The sequence below is a fragment of the Leuresthes tenuis genome, unplaced genomic scaffold (genome assembly GCF_036924035.1).
Source record: "Leuresthes tenuis unplaced genomic scaffold, fLeuTen1.0.hap1 SCAF_13, whole genome shotgun sequence".
NCBI classification, from domain to species: domain Eukaryota; kingdom Metazoa; phylum Chordata; class Actinopteri; order Atheriniformes; family Atherinopsidae; genus Leuresthes; species Leuresthes tenuis.
In genome coordinates, this window is record NW_027325367.1 from 18,668,147 (window position 1) to 18,694,650 (window position 26,504).

Consider the following 26,504-nt stretch of genomic DNA (forward strand, 5'->3'; position numbering starts at 1 on the left):
GTTGTCATATACATAGTTAGAGAGCATGGTTTGCTAATCCCAGGCTAATGTACCGATGTAGGCCGTGTGATGGCCAGGTTTGACTTATGCATGTCATACTCTGCATCTTGGAGGCCTGATTCAAACCAGTCCAAAAATGCTGAACAGAAAATCAATGAAAAATTGTTTAACAGCCTAAACCAGCAGCTTTTGATTATTTTTTTAAGAAACTAAATTTGATGAATTTGATTTATTCTGACTTAAAGATCCCATGACACCTTCTCTCTGTTGGTTTCTAGTCAAAATATTCTTCTTTCAATTTTAAAGTGTAGTTTGTCTGTCAAGGTTCAGGATTCAAGGAATATTGACTATCATAGACAATAATGTGGAAAAAAAAGTTAAACCTTTCAAATCTGCTTGTAAAATATTCAAATTACTCTAAAACAGAAAAAAAGAGTTTTCACAAAACTGAATCTTGGGAAGTGTCAAACACATAAAGTGCTACTTATCTTTCCACTTGCTTCTCCTCTTTGACCTTTTCAAATTGAAAGTTTGAGGAAAAAAATCTTTGAGGAATGATCTGACCACTGCTTTGAAACAAATGAAAACCAGACTGATATAGTAATAAACAATAGTGATTTTATTGGCAAGGTGATTCATTCTCAAGTCACCTCTAGAAATTGAATATCAAATTGACAAACTATAGAGATTTTTCTCATTAGTTGGACAATTAGCTTGTGGTGTTATTCATTACAGGGAGGCTGTCACCTCATTAATCACATTCAACAATGCAAGAGCTATACCTGAGACCACGCCATTGGCGCACTTCTAGTTTGTAGCTTCTTCTCTCAGGTTCAGATAGGATTTTCCTTGATTTAAACAACAACATGTGACTGCTTTGGGACAAACAGCCAAATGCATAAACTGGAGATAAGATGGAGAGCTTACAGAATGCCTGTAGATACAGCCTATCCTTCCTCTCCAGTCCTACCTTGAGAATTCTAACTTTGCCAGCTGCCCTTTGATTTCACATACAAACATCTCGCCTCCCTCGGTGGCTCCTGTCCAGAGGAGAGTATAGTTGGTTGCCACCTGAAACCTGTTTGACATCAAAGGAATGGGGAGGGAGTCCTGCTAGTAGCTGATTAACCTGCTGGCACACCGCAGACACAGTCTCTTAGCTCCTTGAGCTCCTTTGCAGCCATAATCATACTTTTTCCCAGTTGGGTGTGAACTGAGCACTTGCTGTATTTTTCTCTGGAAATGAAAGGTAGGAAGGACCGAACAGTGTGGTTTTATGAGACTATGCTGTATAGTATAATGTAATGAAAGGCAAATAATGAACCACGACATAGCCAGAAACCGTGCTGTCACACCCGCAATCATGTGACTCCCCACAGACGTTCGGCAGCTGAATCACCTGAGACAATCCCAGCAGCCATACTAGGCACATTTGCACAGATATGAAGCCTTGCCGATTGTATTATACCTTAAAGGATTCCCATTTCTTTCTTGCTCTTTAATACTTTCTCACTTGGATGCTGACTGACGTCATATTGTCATTCACAATTCTTTACAGTCTTCGCTTTCTTTTGTCGTTCCTCAAAATTGTTTGAAGACAGACTTTTACGTCTCTATCCTCAGCACCGAAATTCTCGCAGCACCTTTCAGAGGGACTGGCTCTGTGATTGTCAGCCAAAACGTTGCACCCTGACGCATACACAGTGGGAAACCGTGTCATGCCAGAAGAAATACTAAGCACACACACAGCATTCCCTGTAAAATGAGGTTTATTATCTTTAATTTCCTTATACCTGGGTCGGTTAGCCACAGTCTAAGAAGAGGGGAATGTGGCAGCTGAGGTGTTGCGCCTCTTTTACACTGAAGGCCTCCCACTTTGTCAGTAATGATCTCATTTGTATGCATTGTCCTCTTCAAATCTGTGTCACAGTGGGACCTCACCCGCAGTGGGTCTGCCGCACTGACAATTACCACTTCTCCCTCTAACACTGCCCTCCTTTCCTTGCAAACCCGCTGCACAGCTTATTCCGTCCAAATAACTGTCAACAGCAAATCACTTGTTGGCCCTTGAAATGTAAAAGCAGGTGATGTCCAGTGGGAGAATTTGTGCTCATATTTGCTTCAGAGGAATGTATTTAGTGCATATTTTCCTTGTTAAACTCTTGTTGTCCTTCTCTTACTCTGTTTTATATAACATCCTGTAGATTGTGAAGTATGTGCTCTGATTTGACTTTTCTTGCAGATTGTCAATGCACTGTTTATGCCTGCTGTGCTTTTAATTCCTGAATACTTTGTAACATCTTGCTGTGGAGTCTGCTGTACAAATAATGACTTTTAAAATAATTCAACTAAAGTGCTTGGAAATTAAAAATGATAAAGCTTTTTATAAATCTTTCTAAAACAAAGATAAACCTCATCATAAACCACTGTATAAATGTGTGATGTCTGTTGCTGTTGCCAACTGTTTCAAGCTGTTTGTCAAACTGTCAAACTTTAAAGGCAACAGCGACATTGAGCGCTATCAAATGGCAAATAAGAAAATCCCGTTCAAATATACCCGGCCAGTAGAAGATTGGCTTCAGGAGAAAGGTAAATCTTTATCAAACTTCTAGAATGTTTTTCTTTATTCTTTTCTGTCATGTCACCGGCTTGCTCCCTTTCAACCTTTGAGAATGAAAAACCATCCCTTAAACCCCTTAAAAACATGTTAAACGAAACGTATTTCTATGTTTTTTTTCCTGTTCATCCCTCTATATTTTTCTTTTCCCTTTTTTGTCATCGCCATCTTTGAATATTGTTGACTCATGGTGTCCAGTTAAAGGGACTGAAGAGAGACTGTAGAACCAGTGCTACAAGGAGACTTTAAACATTGAGTCCTCCCAATCTTTTTGAGCAAAATTGACAAGGAGGAGGCACTATCTATGAGCACCAGCACCCCGATTGTTTTGAGAGGAGGATTAACTCCCTTGGCGCGAATCCTCAGCAATGTTTGAGCACAAGCTCATCAGCAGGCATATCCTCCTAAAAACTTTCCCAACAGAAAGTGCTCCTCTCAGCTGTAGTTCATCCAGTAGCACTTATCATACAAAATAAAATCCAAAGCTGGTTTTTTTTGGCGATGGAGATATATTTGGAGCCTTTTTGACAGCACTGCGTCACAGTGCACCCACCAAGGTGCCCCGATCGAGCAGTGCACATCAGTCACTTAGATGATCAATTCAGCACCTCGTTTATGTTTAATACATTTATGAGGATTTAAAAACTCTCCTCCCCCTTTTCTCCTTCTGAGACAGGATGGGTGGGGGGAGTGCATAATACATGTTCTCACTCCACATAATACCATTATAAACTGCTTTTTAATATTCATTGCACATAAACATCTTAACCTTATTATAAAGTCCCTTTAACAACCACTAAAACACTGACAGGTTTGAAAAATCCCATTACTGCTGCATGCATGGCTCCACACATGCTGTTTCATTTCCTGTGATCCGAACCGTCCTGTCCCTGCCATTCCATACTGAATGTGTTTTGTACTATGAATCAAACAAATGTGGCGGACCTTCCGTGTTACTTGTCTGCAAATTATACAAATGAGATTTTTAATTATGATTCCTGCATTATGAAACTTTGGTGTGTTTTCTTTCCGTAATCAATGCACGTGCACCGTGTTCTGACTGTGATATTCAGTCGTCTTGTAACAAAATTCACACGGCACGTTAGAAATGTCGTTATTACTTGCCAAAGCCCATATGCATATTTCATTATGGAATTTTACTTCACAAATCCACTGTTTTGTCCAGAATACATTAAGATTGTCGGTGGAGAACATGTTCCAGCTCATTTTCAGATCTCCATGTGCTCCCTTTGCAATATCGCTTGTAAATGGTAGAAAACATAATAGCTGCAGTCTTCTAAAATGAATAGAGAGGAAGAGTTGATGAGCGCTGCTACTTTTTTGTGCGATGTGTAAAACCATGCTGCATCATCATCCTCACATTTTGAAGCCCATCTTATTCAGTCAAGCAGTAATGTAATACACATATGGACATATATACATAGATATGTGTGTGTATAACAAAAGTCTTGCGATGACAATGTTTTGGTATCGTGTTAATTCTTCCATTTGTATCTTCAACCTTTTACAATTCACGCACCAGGCCGGCAGCTGACAATCTTCAACACCCAGGCCACCATCTCTATCGGCGGAAACGACCGAAAACGACCCTACCAGGGCCAGCTCTCTGGCCTCTATTACAACGGCCTCAAGGTCCTCAACATGGCCGCTGAGGGCCACCCCAACATCAAGGTGAACGGCAGCGTGCGGCTGGTGGGTGATGTGCCCACCAGCCGGGGCGCGGGACGTACCACCACCTCGGTGCCACCAGAGATGTCCACCACCTTCATCGAAACTACCACCACCCTGTCCACCACGACCACCCGCAAACAGCGCTCACCACCCACCATTCAGGTAGGGCCGATGAAAGAGATTTTTTTTCTTCACTGGCACATATTCCAGTGACATAGGAATGTCTTGAACAGTCTCTGCAATCCTTTTAATGCAATCCATTTTAATGTGTTTAAATCCATCCCGTAGGAATAGTTTGACATTGTCTGTAAGTATATGATTCGTAGCCCCTGATACCAAAGAGTAACACAGTCACACACAGAACCCTCAGTAAAACGTGGGAGCTGTGGCTCAGGGGGTAGAGTAGTTATCTGCCAATTGGAAGGTTTCTAGTTCAGTCTCTGGCTTCCTCCCTCCACATTTCTAAGGCCCAAACCCAATTTCTACCAGTCGGCCACACCCCTCTTCTTTGCAGAGGTAAGGTGCCCCTTTCCTTTTAGTGCTCTTCAAGGTCTCAAGAAAAGGATTGGGAGTGGGCCAAAGTATCCACAGGCAACACACTTAACTCCACAGTGCCTGTGATACATTCATAGGGGTGTGTTTTTTTACGTTCAAGAAAAAAGACAGCATAGGTCAAACTAACCTAAACTAACTAACCTAATTGTAAAACTAAACTAACTGGATGCTTTAGACGTGGGAATGCAGCTACAAAACCATCAAAGGTTCTGTTTTCTTGCTAATCAGGTTAAAAAATGTGACGAGGCGTAAAAACAAGCATTCTTCTCCCTTCACCACAACTTAATGAGTTTTTGGATCTTTTTTTGGGGACTGAGCTCAGGTGAATTGGCTCTGCCCTCCTTTTTTCTCTGCTTGATCAGCCAAGGTCAGGATACAATATTTCTCATTCTGCAGAGGATTGAAGTACTGCTGTTCACTGAGGTGTGCAAAGCCGACCATGCCTTTCTCTACATTTCTCTCTTTTCATCCGTCTCTCTTTCTATCTCAATCCGTCACTCACCCCCATTCCGGACTGAGAGAAGCTTCTCTCAAATACGTGCCAACTCCAAGCCAATGAATGTCACCACAGTGCCAAGAAAGTAATCACGGCAAGCAGTCCTTTGACACCCCGAGCACAAATTGAACCGTTCGTTGTCTATATTAAAGCAATAACTCTCCCTCATGGGGGAGACAGAGTTGGGGGAGAGGATCGGTTGTTGGATGACAGACTGCTGCTATCATCCTCTCTACCTCAGCATCAGATTCCCTGGCATGCAGTGATGATGGTCCTTCACGTCGGTGCTGACACTTGTACGTCCATATCAGCACAAGTGTGGGGGAGGCATGGGTGCGAGCTGTGAGAAAGCCACTAAATACCCTGTGATTTTTGGACAGAACTGACAGAATGAGTCGAAACGTCAAACTTTCATATGTGAGGTTTCAAGATGCAGGAAGAAATGTGGCACCAGTAAGCGGCAGTGATGATGACTGAGCTGAGATACATTACAGTACTGTCTCTGGCACTAGAAACAAGGTCACATCAGATAAGAAAAGTCATGTCATCCCTTGGAAAATAGCATTTTATGTCACATATTATTAATATCAAAGGAAGTCAATTACGTTCTAGGTATGAAAGAGGGCTTTTATACAAAGGACTCGACTTTTCAGGATGAAATGATGATCTGATATCTCTTTTGTCAATACCCAGGATGCAGCTGTTTGATGCCAGATAATGTGCTTTGGTAGCTTAACAATAACAGTGTAGCTTTTTTTGCCCTCACTAACTTCCCACTATTCCTTCCGAAAGCACGCCCTGTTCATCCTTCATCCTTCCCATGACAGGATCTGCTTTGATTCACGCCACCGTGGCGCAGCATTTTATTTGCCAGGGCCTTTCATTTTACAGTTCCCTAGCTGGCTGTCAAATGCTGTGGCATGAGACGTACGCAGAGGACCTGTACGCGTTCGGCAGATTTCTCCACCCCTCTGGGTAGTATAGGGGAGTTTAGGGAGTTGAGCTTTCATTAGTGATGTAGTGTAGTGCTGAAAAAGAGCTATAGGCATCTGACACAGTGCTGGACTCATATGAGCATGTGTGCGGTTGTTTTAGAAGTGGGCGCACTCGTGTGAACTCAGCTCTGTGCGGTTTGGTATCTTCACACACATCCATTTTTGGTCCACTGAACACGCACTACCTGTTTCGCTTTCCGAGGTGAGAAGCAGTGCATCCCTTGACATCTCCGGATCAACAGGATAAGGGACAGGGGTGGGAAGTGGAGAGACCAATCTCACACTTAATTAATGATAGCTCCATGGGGAGAAACATGTACTGACACGACAGACAAGTTTCATTTTCCTTTACTCTTTCTCTCTGTCAGAGTTTATGGGACACTTTCTTTAAAAATATGTCTGTGTACTTAATTATTCTTTGGGACAGCTGTGCTCCAAGGCCAATGCTGTATGTTGCATTCTCTCTAAGAAACCAACCCCGATACACATGAAGTCCTCCTTCCCGTGCTCCAACAAGTCTTTTGAAATTCGAGTGGGTATTTCCTGCCTAATCTTTTCGACAGGCAAACAAAAGGACAAACAAACAGCATTGGAGACATACACCTTCCCTCCAGCACATCCAGACGTGCCTTCAGTTGAAGGTTCATCAGCCACGCAGCTTTAGGATTCATTTGAAATGTTTTTTTGTCACGTCATAGGTGTTCCTCATGAATATTATAGACGATCTAGGACCTGGCATTAGATATGTCAGCTGGCTGGCTCTCATTGTGCTCCTAGTTCCTTTCCTGCCAAAACCTGCTGAAGATTGAACCCAAGTCAAACTCTGTGTTTCATCCCTTCAGCCGTGGGAACTTTACGTCGTGCGCCGCAGACATGGGTGACAAATGCCAACCACATTAGCTTTAGCTGCCTATCTTCATTTCTTTTCAACACATTGTGTATAATTATGGTAACACATGCTCACAGACATGTTAACATACAGTAATGGGAGGATGATGTTACTTTTATGGTAAAGCTAAGAAATTCAGCGTGAAATTGATCCTGCACCCTTTCAAAAGTCCATTACTTTTACTCTCTATACTGTCATTATAAATACAGTCGCGTTGAGCTCCTCAGTCGACACAAGAAGTTAATGGAAATAGTCAGTATATTAAACAACAATAGCTGCTGTTAGAGCTCCAGTGTTCTTAATGGTTTTAGTCTGAGACTGAAATGTCTTGGCTGTTATTTTAGAAGTTACGCAACACACATACAAAGTGTGCTTTGTGGCTTCAGATTCCATTTAGCAGACTCCTTTAGCTTCTTCCTCATCTCTGCTTGAGGCCACTGGCCCACAGCTGTATTAGCTCCAGTATTCTGCAGTTTCATTGTTCTGCTGCACTGGTTTCGACTAAAGGTTTCGACTCCACTGCCGTTTTGTATAGACTTGTATAAAGAAGATACTGTAGAAATAACATATCTATTTTCTATTTGAAGATTTTTGCAACTTCCTCAGGGCAAGTACATTCATAACAACCATTTTCTTTTCCATCCTGCTGGGTTTGCAGTCCATGTCTGCTCATACCTGTAACCTTGGATGTTTAAAAGCTGCCAAAGTGCAATTGGTCCAACAAAGACCTGAATTTCAAGAAGAGGAAAAAATCCTTGTGAACTAAACCAGGTATAGCATGTGAAGTGGGAAACAAAGCCCTCTAGCTCTGCAGACTTCAGGTTGGACCAAAGAATCTTCTTCTTCACGCTGGCCAATTTGATGTGGATAGTCATTTTGGGAATACGCATTTATGCATGGCTCTCTATCATGGGAGATCGGCGTCTCTCGCTCTCAATTAACTTGCGCTGCTGGCGTGAGATGTTTGGGAACAATTAGGACGGGAGGCTGCAATCTAGAGTACCGTGGGGGGAAAGTGCCGAGGGAGAGACACCGAAAGTGATTTGCATGTTTGCCGTGTTAAAGAAATTGCTCGCGTCCATCATCTTCAACCGGCCCAGTGCTCAGGAGACGGGAAAATGAGAGGTAAATTGTTTGTAGTATAATTGGGATTTCTTTTTTTTTCCTTCTCACACTTGGATTCACTTTGCCTGATAACAAAGATATTATGTTGATTCAGCATGGATTACTCTGTGCCTCACTGTTATTTCTGCATTTTCAAGGTGTTCAGATAGATGAAGGGAGGCAGAGAGTTACAGGGAAGTTGAGAGAAATGCTGCAACACACTGAAAATGTCATGAAGCAGATTCAGCTCCACGGATGTGAGGCCGACTTTTGCACACTAAGCTAATATGATGCCCACTCTCTCCTCTGCATTCTCCTGCTACTCCTGCTACTCTGCACAGTATACCGAGGATGTTGCCTGACACATGGGGATATGAAATAATCACTAATTAATTTTGTCTTCAAGAAGTAGTGAGGCTAGTACTGTGCAACATGCTGCATGCCTCCGCATTCAGGATAATGCTTGACGAGCAGGTTCATCCGGGCAGATTTGCCCGTCTTCTCCACTGTTATTCCACCATCGGTCATCTTTTTCCTTTCTGCTGCTCTCACCTTCCCCCTTCCCCCTCTCACCAGACCTGCCTCTAATTGTGCAAAGGTCAAACGGGAAGGCAGGTATTCCTCGAGCTGCTTTCTTCCTCGTTTTCTGGCTGCCCTGCCGAGCACCTCAGCTCGGAGATGAATGCTGCAGGTCTGCTGGTTGCTCAGTAGCTCCAATTAGGAGACAGCAGACTGATGGTGTGTGCGACTCATTAAAGGGAAGCACACACGTTTGTATACGAATCTGTGTCTTACATCTGCGATATGCACGACCAAGTTAAGCTCAAAATCAGTCCGCCCTGCAGTAGTCGCTGTCAAAACACTAGTATCACAGGTTTCCCTGGATATACTTATACCACCCTACCAAAAACACAACGTATTTGTCTCGATTGTCTGTCCTCTGTGTGGCCAGAGTTTGTATGCAGCACTTGCTTGTAATTCCTTCGATGAATTTTCCATATGTTCGTAGAGCTGTTTCCATTAGACTTCTCTGTGTGAAAGTGTTTGGAGATGTCTGCAATTTTCTGTCAGGAGATCATGTTTTTCTTTGTGCGTGTGTGTGTGTGTGTCTGGGCAGTTTGTCTCTCAGTGTGTGAGAAGCATCAACTAGTTCCAGGGGTTGCAGACCACAGGGGTTTTTGTAATGGATGTCCCCCCCACGCCTCGCAACACAGCTTATCTAGATCCTCCGGGGATGCTTATGTGTGTACGTGTAAACCTGTCTTGTCAGTCGCCATTGTCGCGGCGGGGCACTGGCACACCGAGGGGCAAGAGAGTAACACACATTAGTTCCAAAGACACACACACACACGGAGCAGTTTGTTTCTGAGCTGGCCAGCAGGACATCAACACATGCTCTGGGTGGTGCACAGGCTCCCCACATGCTGTGTTGCCTCTAAAGATGGCTGACTGGTTAAAACGGTGCACAGGTAAAAAAACTCAGACTGAAAAGAAAGTGACTCCACCAGCCACTGATAGCGTTTCATGCACGCTGCCTAATGCAGTTAAATTTCACAGATCCCTTCAGTCAAATGAATTCAAATGACTTTGAATTAAATGTATCTGTGAACAAGTGTGGATTAAAAACCTCTGAAATGTCATTCAAATCCAGCCTCTTCCTCTCACAGTATAGATGTCATCTGTCCCCAGACGTGAGCCAGTAGACTTACATGAATTATCAAAGTGGAACAGTTGGTATTAAATCCTGTGCCAAGCCATTTTAAAGAATTGTGAGGTTGCAGCGAGATCCCGTACTCTTTCTGGTATCTAATTAACTTTTTTCCAGCACAACAGTTCTGGGAACAAAACTATTATAAAAGTTGAACTTCTGTTGCCAGTATTTTTCTTTTTTTTTTTTTCTTTGACACTTTGTAAGTTACTTGATATTGGACTTAGGAAGTTGCAGCTTTCCTGCAAAAAAAGTTTTAAAAAAGGTACAACCTGTGTCAAATCTAAGGTTTCGTGTCCATCCATCCATGCTCTATACCCTGAAAAGCCTGGAGAGAACCCCCAGGTATTTCTTCGATTATGTCCTGGAATGTAAAACCTTACAACTGAAAGAGGGTGTAATTTCTTTTTCCCATGACCTTAACCTAACATCCACTTATTCTATGCCGTCAGTACCATATCACCACCGGTACATGCTATGCAGCTGGAGATGCCTGCACCTTTGAAGTGATGTTAACAGATCTTTTATGTATTACTGTATCTGTGTGCGCAACCTGCATCTACAAGAGTCAGTAGTACTAAATTCAATAGAACAGAAAGCTTTTGATGCTCCACCCGCAATAATATGTTCTGTTGCATCTCTTGGCTGAGCTGTTAACAAACCCCAGTAATGTTTCTCTCCTCTTTCCACTGGGAGTTGGTGCAAACTACAATCAAACCTGTTGCTTTTAATAGTTACGAGTGAGGGATAATTCACATCTGTGTGTATGCATGCGTGGATAATAATCCCTCTCTATGCATGTCGAAGTACAGCAGGAGGGGAATACTTAAAATACTTAATCGAATACTTAATTTGGTTTGTGCTCATTAGGAACTGAACCCAACTGGGACCCCAGGCTAATATAGGACACGTGAAGCTGCCTGCATCAGCCATTACATAACGCCTGAATTGATTTGGAATTAAAGCCTTGAAGTCATAATAGTATTTGACTGGGAGAAAAACAGAAATATTAAAATGGATTGAAAAGGAGAGGTGAGGATGGAGCCCAGGGGGAGAAGCACTAAGATCCAATTTCAGCTCCTGTTCTGGACTTCACACATTCCCATAGAAAGTCCTCCAAACGACACATTTTGTCTTTTGCATTGTTACAATTAGTGAGGTTTACTCAGATGTATTTATAAAGCCTTCATCACAAAAGCATGCTGAGTGAGAGCTGAGCATCTCTTAAATCGTTCCATGAATCCACCACAGATGTGATCGGATGAACTCTAGCTTTGTTCCAATACGTGCATTCACAGCATCATAAAAAGCATCTCAACAAAGATGTTCAAAGTGCAGTTCAGAGCCACAAAGCGGCAATAAACATAGAAATGTGTAGAATCAACTAATCAAGCAGAAAACAGCCATCGTTTGGTTTGGTTTTTAAATTCCAGCAGTGATCGCAGAGTGCAGCGCAGGTACAAGTGTGTCTTGGATTCACGCCCAGACTGGGTAATGTGGACTTGAATTTCAGACAATTAATTCATCAGCAAGAATTGTGGTTAACGGTTGGTTGGAAGTGCACAAATTTGCGCAGCTCAAATATGTCACCAGGGGCTCCGGGACACGATGGAGATTGATGATGATAATGATGATGTGATGAGCGTTGTTTATGTCATTCTCAGGAAATCTGTACACAGAACAATTTAGGAATTATCAGGATAGGAAAAAGGCAGGTTGATTAGACAAATATATGCGATGCATTATGAAGATCACATCCTATCTTTTAAATCCTACCGACTGTCAGGGTAGACATGGGCCAGTTTGAGATGCTGACGGTAGGATAACCTTAAGCAAACATATTAATACTGCAAACAGCATTGCAGTATTGGGATTCCAGCTCAAACATGTATTTTAGAATGTCTTGATGAAAATAACATTTTTCCATTGAACACAGTCTGTTTTATTCTTAAAATATGGAATATCAGTTAATGTCTACGTATAGTACCAGATAATATATATGACATAGAATCAGATTAGCTGTGGTTCTGTTCTGACGTAATTATGTGTTGGTAAATGACTGTTTCTCTCTCACCGAACTGCTTTGTGACGCAGGCTTTCTGAGAACCGAGCTGTTTTTAGGTGATAGTCCAAGTTTTTGTTTCCTCTCTTTTGCTGAGAGGACCGGTGCCTCGTGACCTCCGGTGATACAAAGCCCTTTCCCTTTTTTTTTTTTTTCATCTCATGTGCTCTCTTCTTCTCTCAGCTTTTTCTTTGGTCACAGCTTTAAGCGTAACTCAACACCTCTACCACACAAATTCCTCACTTCCTCTTTGAAGACAGAACTACAAACGGTAACACAATCCATAGCCCCGACCTGCAACCGCTCCTGCTGTTCCACCTGAAAAAGGTTCCCTCTCATCTCGTCTGCTCACCTCACATATTCCCCCGACATGTGATCACACTGATGCTCGTCTGTTTGTGGATGCACTGTACATACGCATGTGTGTCGCAGGACTTCCCTGATGACCTTGTATGCTGTGGCATTGGGGTGATTAAGCATCGAGGCCAAACACCATTTCCTTTTCCCTGGAAAGATGAATGACCCTGCTTGGAAGTGGCCGCCAATGGCCTGAGGGCAATTAGAGTTTGCTTTGAGGTAACAACCCTCACTGCTCTGTGTACAAAGGCAGGTGCTTGAGAAAAACGGAGAAATACTCTGCACAAAACCCATTCTTCTGAAACCAACAGACCGCTGTGAGGGTGAACAAATTAAATGCATTTTCTTCTCTTGTTATTGGTTTTTTTTTTTTCACCTTTCCAGCTGTTTCCCTCCCGCTGAACTCACCGAACCTGCTCTCCAGCTCTCCATAAACCTGAAGAAAAAACCTGCTGACTGCAGGAGGCTTTTGGGAACGGCCCACCGTGGATGGTCATTCGAAATATCAATATTTGATCTTGTGACTCATTCGGCTTATGACTCTGTCCCTACATGTTGACTCTGGAGCTCATTTCATTGTAATTTAGACACTTTATGGAGGGTCAGCAGGACTCCAAGTCTTTTAACACACGCTGTTTGCTTACCTCTTTCAACAGTACTGTGACTATTGAAGATTACACCTCATGATAAAATGTTTGATTGGAATCAGTGCTGTGTGTTATTTTTAACGCAGCCCTGTGCCGACTCCCCACCCCCTCAGAGATAAAATGAGCAAAAAGAGTTGTGGCAGCCTATTGATAGGGATATGGCCTCGTGTCATTGATTCTTCTTGTAATACAAGCCTCTCCCTTGTCAGGCTGTCAAAGCTAAGATCGGACATGATAACGCACACATCAGGCAGTCGTCAATAGAGAGGCTAAGCTTCCGCCACTGAGATGACTATCTTATTTTGGGCCGGTGAAATGGGGGGAGGTAGACTCGTAGACTCGGGAGATAGTGAGGAAGTAGAGGTGGGGGATGCTACACTCTTACATGTGAAAATATATCCATGTATATGACCAAGGAGCACCTTGGGGAAGTAGATATTGCTTTGATTTGCCTCCTTCTCCATTGATGTCTGAACATACAACCGCATTGGATGTCTTTGGTCACTGACTCCCAGGACGGCACGCTCAAGAAACTTGATCTGTTTAGATTCATTCGTATCATTAAGAATAAAATCTGCTTTCGGCATTCAGCGCTCTGCCAATGTAAATAAACCAAACTGGGTTTGATAGCGAGGCTGTAATGTGGATCTATTATGTTCAGTGTTGAGAAAAGGCTTTGTTTCTCAGCGTTTCCGCCCGCCTGCAGGCATTAAAAAAAAAACAAAGAAACACATGAAGGTCATTTGTTATGATAAGGCCGCGAAGCGTTCAGCAGCGATCCTCCCGCACCCTCCCTGACGACATGACTCAGTGTGCCACGCTTAAGCATGTGTGCCCACATTCCCAGCATCTCTGCTCACACTCATATTTCATGTCATGTTTGTAACCCGGGGGCCGTGGCTGAGTTTTAGCCTTTGCACTGTTTTTACTGACCATGGGGAAAACTACAGACAGTGGTCGAGTACATTATGTCTTTCTCTCCCCCCGCCGAGCACAAGCGCTTGCTTTGATGTGACCGATCAAATCACTGTCATGCTCAGCAGAATGTTCAGGCATAGTCGTGGTCGCAGATGCAGCAGCTGCTCTTGTTATGATCCATGTATTTGATGAGCATTATTCCAACTTGAAACATTCCCTGTTTAATTGGTATGGCCCTTAGACACTGGCCACTAATAGATTAGAAATAGTCAGTCATTAGCTGCAACTGTGACATTTTTTCCAAGATGAAGTCTGGCATTGGCAGCCTGTAGGTTTGCACTGATATGATTGGATTATATTTTTGTCTTTTCTGTATCAGCTGCCAACATATAATTTGATCTCCAGGTCTGTAAAATCTATTTCAGATCCCAACAGCTTTGTTCACAGTGGCTTATTGGACAGCTTTCTGAGCATATGCTGTAAATGGCGAGTGGCAATGGTGTAGCACGTGGATCTCCCGAGTTGAGTCATGTTTATTATGAGGCTAACGTGTGAAGAGGTGGTGTGAATGCAATTTTTTTCCCCCTTTGCACACACAATGTTAGATAGAATGCCTAAAATAATGAAGCAAAGTCATGAGTCTACTCTAGTGATTTCTGGTTCAACCAAGTTGGCCTAATTGTGCCGGAAGACTTAAAACATGTAAAGAATGTGGATTTTCTATATCAGACGGAGGATTTGATTTGGTTTTATGGGAAATCTGTCAGTCACCAGCTCCAATTACCTGCTTGATGTAGCAGAATGTGGCAACCCACAGTGCTGCTCCCGTTGCTACTAATATGGGTGGATTTTTTTTCTCCTAATGTGCTGAAAATTATAGCACAACTTTATGTTTTTCCAGCTTACGAGTTGCTTTAAGTGCCCAGCCTGTCAGTGCAGGAAGATACCCCCTCTTGATGTGATATTAGTGTAGTGATGAGTGACGGGGCTATAGAAAAAGTAGCACATTAGCAGAACGGCAACAGCAGCTTTAGTCCTCCATCAGTGACTACACAGCATGTGTTCAAGCCCAGTGCTTAAAACGCCAAACTCCGTTACTGTAATTAGGTACAAAATGGAAAGAGAAATATACAGTAATGTGCAAAATATTACGTTCTTCATATTTTCTGTCCAAGGAGCCAGGCTTTCTGCTAATATTTTAAAGGGGTCTACACATAACAGACAACTTAGTGAAGAGCCCGTTTTAAATTGCATCTTTGGGCATTTTCTTACAAGCAGCCTGTCACAGAGACAGAATTTGTTTTAGTTGCATCTACCAAAAAAAAAAATAATAACAGTCTGTCAGACATGAAATAGAATTTTCGCACCGACAAGGTAGCGCCCGAAACAGCTATTTGCTGAAAACTCACACACCTCAGGGTGCTGTGCTGTGTGTTCTTCGAAAAATCTGAGAAAACTGAACAAATGGCAAGACAAAATAAGAAAAAGCTGGCCTCAAAAAAAAGAAAAACCCATCAACAGCAGATGAACAGTTTCTGATAGTGATGTCCTTAAGATAGATGTAAAAATCCAGCAAAGACCTGAGAGATACATCTGATTCTTCACTCAAGCCTCATCAGAAATGGTCTGCATGGATGGATGGCTGTCAAGAAGCCGTTCTTAAGGAAGGGAATGAGATGAAAACAGGAAGAAAAGGCTGAGATATGACAACTGGCACAAGAAGTGGACTGAAAATCAGTGTTTTTATGGAGGAATGAATCCTCCCCAGAGCCCGGACAACATTTTTTAAGCATTTTTATAGAGAACGGAACAACAAAGGCAGCCAACATCCAAAGAAGAGCTTTGGAATGTCCTTCAAGAAGCCTGGAGAACTATTCCTGAAGACATGCGTGAACTGCTGGAAGGATTAAAACAGGACCGCATCTGTTCCATTAGATTACACCAATCACTGAAAATCATCCTCATACATGGCACATATGAAATCTCATGAGCTTCAGCAGGACGAAGAGGTCATTTTTGTTCAAACAGAAAGAACTGAAGCTTCTGATCCAGGGCACCGGTGTAGACAGTAGATTAAGTGGACTATAGTAAGATTACTTTATTTGATAAAATACTCATCTCTGGATTCTGTTGTGCAGAACAAAAAAAAAGCTTCAAGTTTTTTGTTACTTTCCTTTTTTGTGCCTAGTCACTCACAGGTAATTGTAGCTTCCCCCATTGATGGTTTCTGCATTAGTGCAGGCTGTTTGGCGTTAGTCGCCCCAGAACTCTTCAGTATACAACTTTGTCAAGACAAAAACAGCCCTGCATCTTGCCACATTCTCCCATTTTGACTGTGTCACTGCCAACAGCTGCAAACTGAAAGTTGTGTGTTCTGAAACTCGTGTCCCAGGGAGGTTTTCTATTTGTATCGACCGCCTGCGTGATCCCTTCAGTTGTTGTGCTAAAGTGGTCAAAGGTAAATGCTGGTTTAATGAGGTCTGGCTATTGATTTATCTGTGGCGTTTTGTTTGTGCAGTTTGGAATTTGAGCGTCACTCGAAGGCTGAGTAATCAGGCTTGGTGCTCATTTCGGCAGATGAATGATCGTGTCTGATGCGCTGTCCTCACACACGGGAAGTGGGAGGCGTGCGCGCGCACATTAAAGCCTTCTACGCACGAAGCGAATCAGCCTGCGAGCACCGCTGCCCGGGCTCTTCAAAAATGACTATTGCAACATTTGTTGGGAATAATTACATCAAAAGACAAAAACACTTTCCTGCTAAAATATATGCCACTCTGTGTTATGGAGATTTAAACAGAGAATTGGATTTCCCCAGCTGTGAAATCAGTTTTTGTAGTCCCGCTGGCCAACCGCGTCATTATGCCATCCCCTGCTGTAGGCTCCCACCGCTGCACATGCCTTTTCCGCTCCACGAGCGCTCTTTGCATTCACAGCATCTAGCCTCGTGCCATATGTCATTATCAACGTCTCGGGTCGACTTAAAGAAGAATGAGCCGTGTATCATGTGCCACTGCGGCTGTAGCTCAGGAGGAAGAGCAGTCGCCCACCAATCGGAAGGTCGGAGTGAAGCGCTTTGAGTGGTCAGTTAAACTAGAAAAGCGCTATACAAGTACAAGTCCATTTACCATTTACCACTTCCTTGGTTCTGCGTTCGTCTGAATGCAGAGGAATGGTACCCAAAGCCTTTTCATGAGAAGCGCTTCAGTCTTTGCTCATATGACCGGCGAGACTCATCGTATGTTTATTAAAAGTTAATCAAGCGAGCATGTAGTGGATCTCCACATAACAAACACCACACTTCAAAATGTGTTTTCAATATTTCTGAGTAGAATCAGTTATCGGGATTAACTAGAGAGCTATTGGAGAGACACCTAAACATGGCTCCATGTTTGGGTTTGCCATGGATAGGCTTTGTTTCCTGCAGTGAAAAGCGGGTTACATTGGATTTCTTTTCTTTTCTTTGTTATTTTTTGTTACAGGAGCTCTGCAGTTCCGTCCAGAGCTTTCATCTGTGTCTGCTAACAAGTCAAGAGAACAGAGTATAAAACGTGTGATGAGGCTTAGCACAGGGCTGAACCTTTAGAGCATTGATATGCCTGCCAAACACCTTGAATATAGTCATGGAAGTATCCGTTCTTGTTTTAATAGGACTAAGCCTCTTTTCAGACCTAGAATATGTAACACTGCTGGCACCATTTATCTGTTAGATGGATTTATTTGGCATTCAAGCATATGTTTCTGTTAAAAATGTTCTGCTGTGATGCTATTTTAAATCAGCGCTCCCTGCTTAGTATTTGGCACCTGATGCTGCCACCTTCCTTCTTTCTCACCTCAGTAGTGGCATTCCTGGAGAACACCAACAGTTTGAAAATAAGATCAACTGATTGTTTCTTTTTGGGGTTTTTTTTAAAGCTAAGAGTATGTCTGGATGCAGATACTGTAAATGTCTGTTGTTTCTATGTATTGATTTATTTTTGGCAGGATGCTATCCAGCTAAAGTCTTGTGTTTTTGAGGACATAAAAATGGAAATTTCTGTAGAGTCAGCGCATCCAAAGCTAAATGTTCCTGAGCTTCCTCAGCTGCAGAGACACACAGCGTGAACGGACAAGAGAAAAGCAGCATTTTTTTTCACTCGATGCAGGACAGTTTGTGTCGTTCTCAGGCTGGAATTGCTGGAACAGACTTTGAAGTGGTGTTTGGTCTCCCTCCATCTCCCTGCCTCCCACATCTGCTGCAATGACAATAACAAGCAATAACCCTCTTTCAGCAATAACCGAGACTTTTACGCCTGTAATTTGGCTTCAATAAATAATGTCATGTTTACAGAGAGGCCATATTTTACGGCACTTTACATTCAAGCATCTCCTCTTGCTTGGTTTTTTGCCTTCTTGTGGCAGAGTACGGTACATTATGCACAGCAGCACAAACATGCATTAACACATTATCAGATTTACTGATACAGAGAATAGCGCAGCCCATCATGTGTAATCACAGAGCACATTTGGAAGGTGCTATGAAGCATTTACTTATTCACTGTGCTGTTAGTTGAACATCAGCATGTGGTGGATGTGGACATCTCTCTCTTGGCCCTGTTGAATGCAGTACAACAAGCATGGGGGCGCGTTTCATTAGTCTGTCAAACTCAATGATATTTAGAGCCCCACACCCCTGGCCAGGACGGGAAAACTCAATCAGCACTCTGATTTCATAACCCAGCTTGGTGACAGAGCCTATTTTATCGCCCCACTGATTCATTCTAATAAACACCGGCTGCCCAGTGCAGCACCGCCGCTGCTGAAATACAACCCCCCCTCCCCCTCCCCTCCCGACTCTGTCCTCCATGGCTCGACCCGGGAAAAGGGAGAGGAGGGGCCGTGAGGGGATAAATCTGAACTGCGGGAACTGGAGGGTGCAGATAATCCATCGCTGCTCCGGGTGTAGCCAGCTAGTCTGCCGCCCCATCCCTCCCCTCCTTCTGCACCCTTAAGCACAAATCAGAAGCTGGGAAGCTGTTGATCTGTGTGGGCACGGTGGGTCCATTGATTGTGGACGATGGAGGAGGAGAGGGGCGATAAATAATCAGAGGCGGAGTGCGGAGGGTGAGGGAAAACAATTATCTGTGGAGGTGGAAAGCACATAAAGTGAGGAATGATAAACACTGTGAAATATGATTGACTCCAAGTGATATATGGGAGCTGAAGGACAGGTGGAGAGGTCTGTGTGTGCAGAGATATCCTTGAATGGAATAGCTGCGTGCATGTTGAGGACTCACTATATTTACCCAGAGTCTAACCATATTCTGCTTTGTGTGTGTGTGTGCGTGTGTGTGTGTGTGTTTGTCCACAGACAACAGATGACATCGTTTCGTCAGCAGAGTGCTCCAGCGACGACGAGGATCTGGAGGAGTGCGACTCCGGACACGCAGGTGGGATAAGATTGTCGAGTTGTGCTTGCTCTGAACCTGGTCTACTCCTCCTTATCTTTCTTTGATTTGCTACCGAGGAGCTTCTCCTCTTAGCATCAAGCCCCATGGGAGCTTCAAGTGTAACTTAAAAAAAAGAAAACTTCAGATAAGCAGCCACTGCGAGAAATACACATTTGTGTGAGGAGTTCTCTGTACATATTAAGAGTTGATAGAACTCTTTTGAGATACAACCCCAGTCCCAAAATGTTGGGATGCTGTGTAAGATGTAGATAAAAACAGAGTTGAATGATTAGCACAGCTCATAAACCAATATTTTAATCCACAGCAGAACAGAGAAAGCAAATCAAAAGACATTTTTCCTTTTCAAGGATAAATCTTAGCTCGTCTTCAATTTAATGGCAGCAATACATCTCCAAAAAAAGTTGGGAAAGGCCAATGTTAGATTAACACAAGCATCTCCACTTTTATCAATAACAGTCCGTAAACATCTAAACATCCAGAATTCTAGCTGCGCAACAGACCTGAGTCTTCTTTGTCATACTCCACTGGCAGGCCGGTCCAGCATCCGAACTCTTTAATTACAGAGCCGTGCTGATGTAATAGATGTAGTATGTGGTTTAGCATGGTCTTACTGAACTATTTAATGTCTTCCCTGGAAAAGAATCTTGATGGCAGCATATGTTACTCCGGTGTTTCCCAATCCTGGTCCTCAAGGCACGTCCTCGGCCTTCTGCAGAGCTTAAAGACCTGACCCATTCATTTGAATCAGGTGTTCTGGAGCAGGGAAACATGGAAAACATGCAGGGAGATGTACCTTGAGGACCAGGATTGGGAAACACTGTGTTACTCTAAAATCTATATGTGTCGTTAAGCATTGGTGCCTGTACAGATGTGCAAGTTGCCAGTTCCTAAGGCACTAACGCGCCGCCCGTACCATCAGAGATGGAGGCTTTTCAAGTTTCCATGACAGAATCATGCCTGTCTTTAATGCAGTCTTTGGAATTTTTAACATCGAGGAGCATTTTTCTGAGACTGCTCCACAGTCTATAGACGCAGACTCAGACTCAGAACCTCTGAGAGACTCTGCCTCTGTGAGGTGCTCTTTTTACACCTAATGATGTGACCAACATCAGTAGCCAGTTAGCTTAATTAGTTGCTACGTGTTCCTCCAGGTGTTTCTTTTTGGCACCACTTAGTTGCCCATAAATGTTTTTTTTAAACACGTTGCTGCCGACAAATTCAAGATGAGCAAACGTTGTTCACCAATCGGTGTAATGTCTCACTCTGAGCATTCAATGTGTTTTTTTGTGTTAGATCGTGAGTAAAATATTGACACGAGATTTGCAAATCATTGACTTCTGTGTTTATGAATATTTTATGCGGCATCCCAACTTTTTTGGAATTGGGGTTGGAGAAAAAAAGCAGTAAGAGTAAACATTCTATATGCATCCTCAACATGCTCTTTGTAGTCACACCTTTAACTGTAAAGATGTGGAAGCACACAGCTTGCTGTCGGGACTTGTCGAAGCTCATAGCTTAAAATGCGCAGAACAAGTTACACTTAGCTATGGGGCCACAGGTCGCAGACATGACGAAGCATTGATACTAATTTTGTTCTCTCAGCATTCGATTGAGAGCAAAACTTTACTCAAAAAGTACGAAATTAGTATCAGGCCACATGTCGCCCACGCTGATGCTTCAAAATGTATCTGTCCTGTACATGGTTGATTTCCTCTTGCTGTGCGTGTGTGCGTCTCTCTTGACAGAGGATACATTTTGAGATTCCTTTGAGAACAAAGATGCTTTCAGCCTAGATACTGTGATATGTAGCAGACTAACTGCAACAGAGCCTCTTCCTCCCTTCCCCCTTCTTCTCTTGTTTGTACCTCTGTTTCCTTCGTCGGAGGCTTGCCTCACCTGAAACATTCTAATAGAGAACAGATATCCTCGAATTTCTGTGCACATCGTCTCTTCCCCCCTCCCCTCCCTTTTACACGCACGCACACACACACACAGACACCCACAGGTATCACTTTGTGATCACATCAAAGTGATAAGACACTCGCACACCGGAGTTTGAAAATAAAAACTGAGCTGGAAAGAAACACAGCAGATTTTAAAGGAGTGGTAATTTTGAGGCAACTTGGGTTTGGATTACTTATGAGGAAGCAGTTGTCAGTGAATGCGAGCTGTGTTAAAACTGGCTCAGCATTTGACAGCCAGATCCCCGAAGGCACTCTGGAAATCATTAGCAGCTCAAGCTATTTGATTGCTTCACTGTCCTTCAAAATACCATCACTGCAGACTAATTGATGCTGCATTAATCTGGCTAAACATGGCTCAGCTTAACACTAAGCATATGTCCACTTTTCACAGCTAATAATAAGCCTAAGTTGAAACAATGCACTGCCCCCTGTTAACTGCCACTGGAGAACTCAACTGAGCATTTATTGTTATTGTAGTGGATGTTCTTCCAGTATTGTTACCTTTACTCCCAATTCTGTGAGGGGAACTCTTTTGCTTTGAAGCATTTGTTTTCCTTAAAACCACATTTCGGTTCTTGTGCTCGGGGCTTTTTGATGTGAAGCGAAAGCCATTTTTATCTAGCATAAGTTGCTTTCTTAAGTCCGAATACTAAAATTGCATTTTTTTACAGCTCTTGAGTTTTATGTTTTTTTTTGCCATTGGTCACATCCTTAGACTAATAAAACCTCAAACCCAAGTATTCTCAAAAAGTGGAAGTACAACCAAGCGTAGTGGGAACTTTTTTAGCAACAGAACACGGTACCCTTCCCTCATATAGTGGCAACATAGACACACTCATACCTACTGTGCATTTCACCATGTTGACACAGAAATTCATATCCTCATTCCTCGCCCCGCTTCCAGTCGTATGACCAGTTGCATGACATGCTGTTGGTTTCTTTTCTGTTGCATTTTGTTGGTTTATTTATTTCCCTCCTGCGATGCACATATATGAACATGAGCTGGGTTGCTTAAGATTTGGGCTTTTCCTTTTTTTCTTTGGGGCCTGGGCGGGTAGAATGAGGGTGATTTTTTTTTCTTGATTTTCTTCTTTTTGTTGTGGTTTTCTTTCTTTTTCTTTGGTGTTATCATTATAATTTCTTTGGTGTCCTCATCATCCGTCGTCCATCCTACAAGCAAGGATAGAGCCGCTCCTCCCGTTTTTTGCCTCATCTTGTGCCGCATGAACTTTTGGTGGTTGGAAAATTCAAAGTTTCTCCTCCTCATCGAGTTTGTGTTCATTTTTTTGTGCCATATGGCTTCTAAAGAAACATCCTCCCCTCATTTTCAATCCAACGTAGGGAAATGAACGGCAACAAAATCTTTTCTTGCCATCATCCTTTTTTTTGGCCTAGTTGAAGGCAACCCCATTCTGTCTCAAGAAAGTTGTGTGTGAAAGAATGACTCTCCCCCTCTCGTCTCCCCTTTTGAGCATTAACACCCCCCCCCCCCCCAACTCCTCCTTCCCTCCATCTCAACACAGCCACCTCCTTTCTTTTAGCCTTTCTGCATATACATGTCTGTTTGAATGCAGATGGCATAAAAAGACTTTTATTGCCACAAAGTATATCTGTTTTTCTATTCTATCTGTTGCTCCAAGTAGAAGGCATTTGTGGCATGCGTTGTACTGGACTGTATCACAGCTCTGTAGACCAACTAATAATCCTCTACCCCCACCCACCTCCTTGCTTCTGCATGAATATGATTGGCGTCCATTTTATGTGCTGCCTCTTCTCCACCCATAAGTCTCAAGCTGACACCCACCTGGCTCCTACTACATGTCGGTGTGCGTGCTGGGGGCCACAGCGGTGGGTCTGCACCCCACCGGCACCCTCTGCAGCAGCAGCTCCTCCCTTGGAGGCGTCTTGTGTTTGTGCCCGTGCCTGCTCCGTCCGTGTCTGCCAAACAGCCTGTCTTGTCTGCTCCACGTGTTAAGTCTTGTGTCATCTGTGTGTTCGATAAAACTGTTAAACCTTAACCCCCACCCGCCCTCTTCCCCATGCGAGTTCCACAAGAGTGCCAATAAGGAGTGTGCAGCCAGATTCTGGAAAGCCTACAGCTTTATGCAGAGACTCACCGGCAAAAAGAAAAGAAATGCCAGCTGGAAATCAGTTTACAGAAGTCCATAGTACATAGAAGTTGCAAAAATCATTCAAGGATCCTCATCTAGTTTTTATTTGGACTCAAATAAAAAGTCAGTTGGGTTTTTTTTTACAGCAGATGAGCAGCGCTCAGGAGTCATATTGCTAGCATTGAATCCGTAAGTGCACAGCCTGAGTTTGTTAGTGTTCCCTCAAGAGGAATCCTTAGTTAAAACATATTCGTTGGCAAACAAACACACCAACCAAGGAGATGGTTGTTTACGTGAGCTGAAAGGTAAAAAGCAAGCATCTCTTTTGGCTTTATAGTTCTTGTTGGCCTTCTTTGAACCAAAAAAAAAAATTGTTTTCACAGTTTATCCCGTATGATAAAAAAAAAAAGGAGCCCTGTGGAAAGAGATCACGGATGCGGCCCTGTTGCACATCGCTAAAGATTTGGTGCCTGTTTATATGGTGGAAAATCCCGACTTTTTTCACGTGCAGAAAATTTTAGAACCAAGCCTGAAATATTTTGCCAAAATTGTGTCTTACCTGCACAACTGCAGAAAACTGAAGTTGCACGTTGTCAAGTGAAGTCTGTTCTGAGATGTATTCTCAAAAAAGATAAACTAGCTCCTTGGTAGTTGGGAGATTGTTTGTAGCTAGTGGCAAAGTCATAATTTAATTCTTGTTTACAATGGCAGGCTCTGCCATCTTGTTTTACAAGCATGTTTCAAAGTTGGTGTTTAGTTGCACTTTAAATTTAGGTAAACTCCCAGAAGGGATGATCTTTTCTGATGTTTTTTAAGAAAGCAAAGAAAAAAGTGATCAATTATAATCGTAAATCGACTTTGGTGTAAAAAAAGGAGGAGGATTTTATTTTTAAGCCCTATCCCCCACCCTAGTGGAACTCAAATCACAATCTCCAAAACAGGTATTGACACAGCAAGGGTTTTAATATGTGACAAACAAAAAGAACCAATCATCTCCTATTGCAGAGTGGGACTTGTTGATGGGGAAGGAGGTTTGTCTAACAAGTAGCAGTTAGTAGCTGTTTGATGATGTCGCTGAAGAATCAAAAGTGTCTGAGCAGAGTCCAGCAGGAAAGGCCACAGCAAGGTATGAGATGGAGACAGAAGCAGGGCTAATTTGCATACTCATAGCTTCATCATTACATTAGTTAAATGTGTAGAGTTCTATCTCAGTCATGTTCCAACACAAAGGGATTTTTTCAGATAATAAAAAAAATTAATATGGAACTTTTTCGAGTAATGATGATATCTTTGGGGTTCGATCAGTTTTAGAAGAGTTTAATGTAGTTTTACTCTGTAGCTATTGCAGCAACTTTCAATGTTGTGGATACCCAGTTTCCCGGGCTCTGGGTGGACAGCTGGGCCGTTACCATTCTCGAAACACAACAAATACTGTGGATGGTAGGATGGGTATGGAGCGGTACCCTTATAGACGAGAGACAATAAACTACTTGAAATGAGCCAGGCCAAACGCCCATGTGGATGACTTTGTTTGGACACCTCAAAGGGGTAACGGGAACCCTCAAAGGGCCTCCCCCACAAGGGGCATTGGGTGGGGATTGCGTTGGTGAGACACTGCAAAGGCCTTAGCCTTAGTCTGATTGAGGCACATTTGTATCCGTACAACCTCAGCAGGTAGTAAGGGCACAAAACTGTCTCCTGTATCACTACTGAACACAAGCCAGCATATAAGGTGTTTCAGTCTTTTTGAACATCGACCAACACTGGGATTTTCCTAGAGGGTAACTTGCATTCTGTGTCCATCAAATACATCATTAAAAAGACAATGTTTTTAACAAACAGGCCATAAATGGTCCTGCAGGCGCCATTACCCCCAGCCTTTGATCAAGTGGAACACAGATCAAAAAGATGGAACACATCTATAAATGTCTCCTCATCTCATTGGCCTTAGGAAGGTAATGTCTAGGCTCTATTACTCACATTAATGTTACACCAAAGGCACCAATGTAATGCTGCGTGAGTCCTTCATTACCGAATATGAAGAGTACAAGCATAAGGTGCAGGGTGCAGTGTGATAGGGATGGATCACTGAGTTTTCCTGTGGCTTCGACTGTGGCTTCCGTCAAGGCCCACTGGGCCGGCTGTCACTTTAACGCAGACCTCAGATCAGTTTAAAGGTTATCCAGCTGACGCATGTCCACCGAGTGCAGAGGTGTAGCGTAATGGCTGTACAGCAAATCGACCGTCTGACAGGGATGAGTCGGCACACCCGCTGGAGATGCCAGTTCAATACACCAGCCTGCAGTCAGCCACACAATGACGGATTAGGTGGCATCTGCCATGTGCTGTGGCTTCATGGACTTCCTCCTCCTTTCAGCGGTGGTCCCATGTATCCTTATCATGCAGACTTCTCCACTCGCTTTACATCGTTCTAGTTTAAGGATGGAAATGAGAAATTAGGCTTCTGTTGGCACATCGGTGTGCACAGGCGAGATAAGATAAGTTTAATGGGGTAAAGAGCTTCTTGGGTGCAAGTTTCCAGAAAGCTCAGCGATTCCACAGAACGCCAGTCTAATCCCTGCCATGTCCCTGCAAGTGTGTCCACACCGAGAATGTGTGAGACGCTTGCTCTCTGGTAATCAGTTCACTACCTGTAGCAGGTAGAGGTTGAATGAATCTGCTATGGCAGGTCTCTAGGCACAATGCACAAACCACAATGGGATTTTGGGCCCGTAAACCACTGACTCACCCACTATTTGCAGCGTCAAAATCCTATTGACTCACGTTCATCCACGATTGATGCTGGGGTGCCAACTTAATGCTTTCATGGAACCGCGCTGTCAAATCCCTGATGCACCGTCAGAATTCATCTCCATTTAGAAGCCACAACAAAATGGTGGATGGGCACGCGGATCAGACCCGGGAGAAAAAAGAGAGAG

At 43.2% G+C, this 26,504-nt stretch overlaps 1 protein-coding gene across 5 annotated transcripts in view; it reads left to right on the forward strand.

The window, feature by feature from the left end:
- The window catches only part of nrxn3b (neurexin 3b), a 279,140-nt gene that overhangs the window by 246,254 nt on the left and 6,382 nt on the right, over positions 1 to 26,504 (forward strand). For all 5 annotated transcript variants that reach the window (XM_072362420.1, XM_072362416.1, XM_072362417.1 and 2 more), the window contains 3 exons: positions 2,500 to 2,589; positions 4,161 to 4,471; positions 19,391 to 19,469. In XM_072362420.1, coding sequence (XP_072218521.1) covers positions 2,500 to 2,589; positions 4,161 to 4,471; positions 19,391 to 19,469 — 480 coding nt within the window. The remainder of the gene's footprint in view (positions 1 to 2,499; positions 2,590 to 4,160; positions 4,472 to 19,390; positions 19,470 to 26,504) is intronic.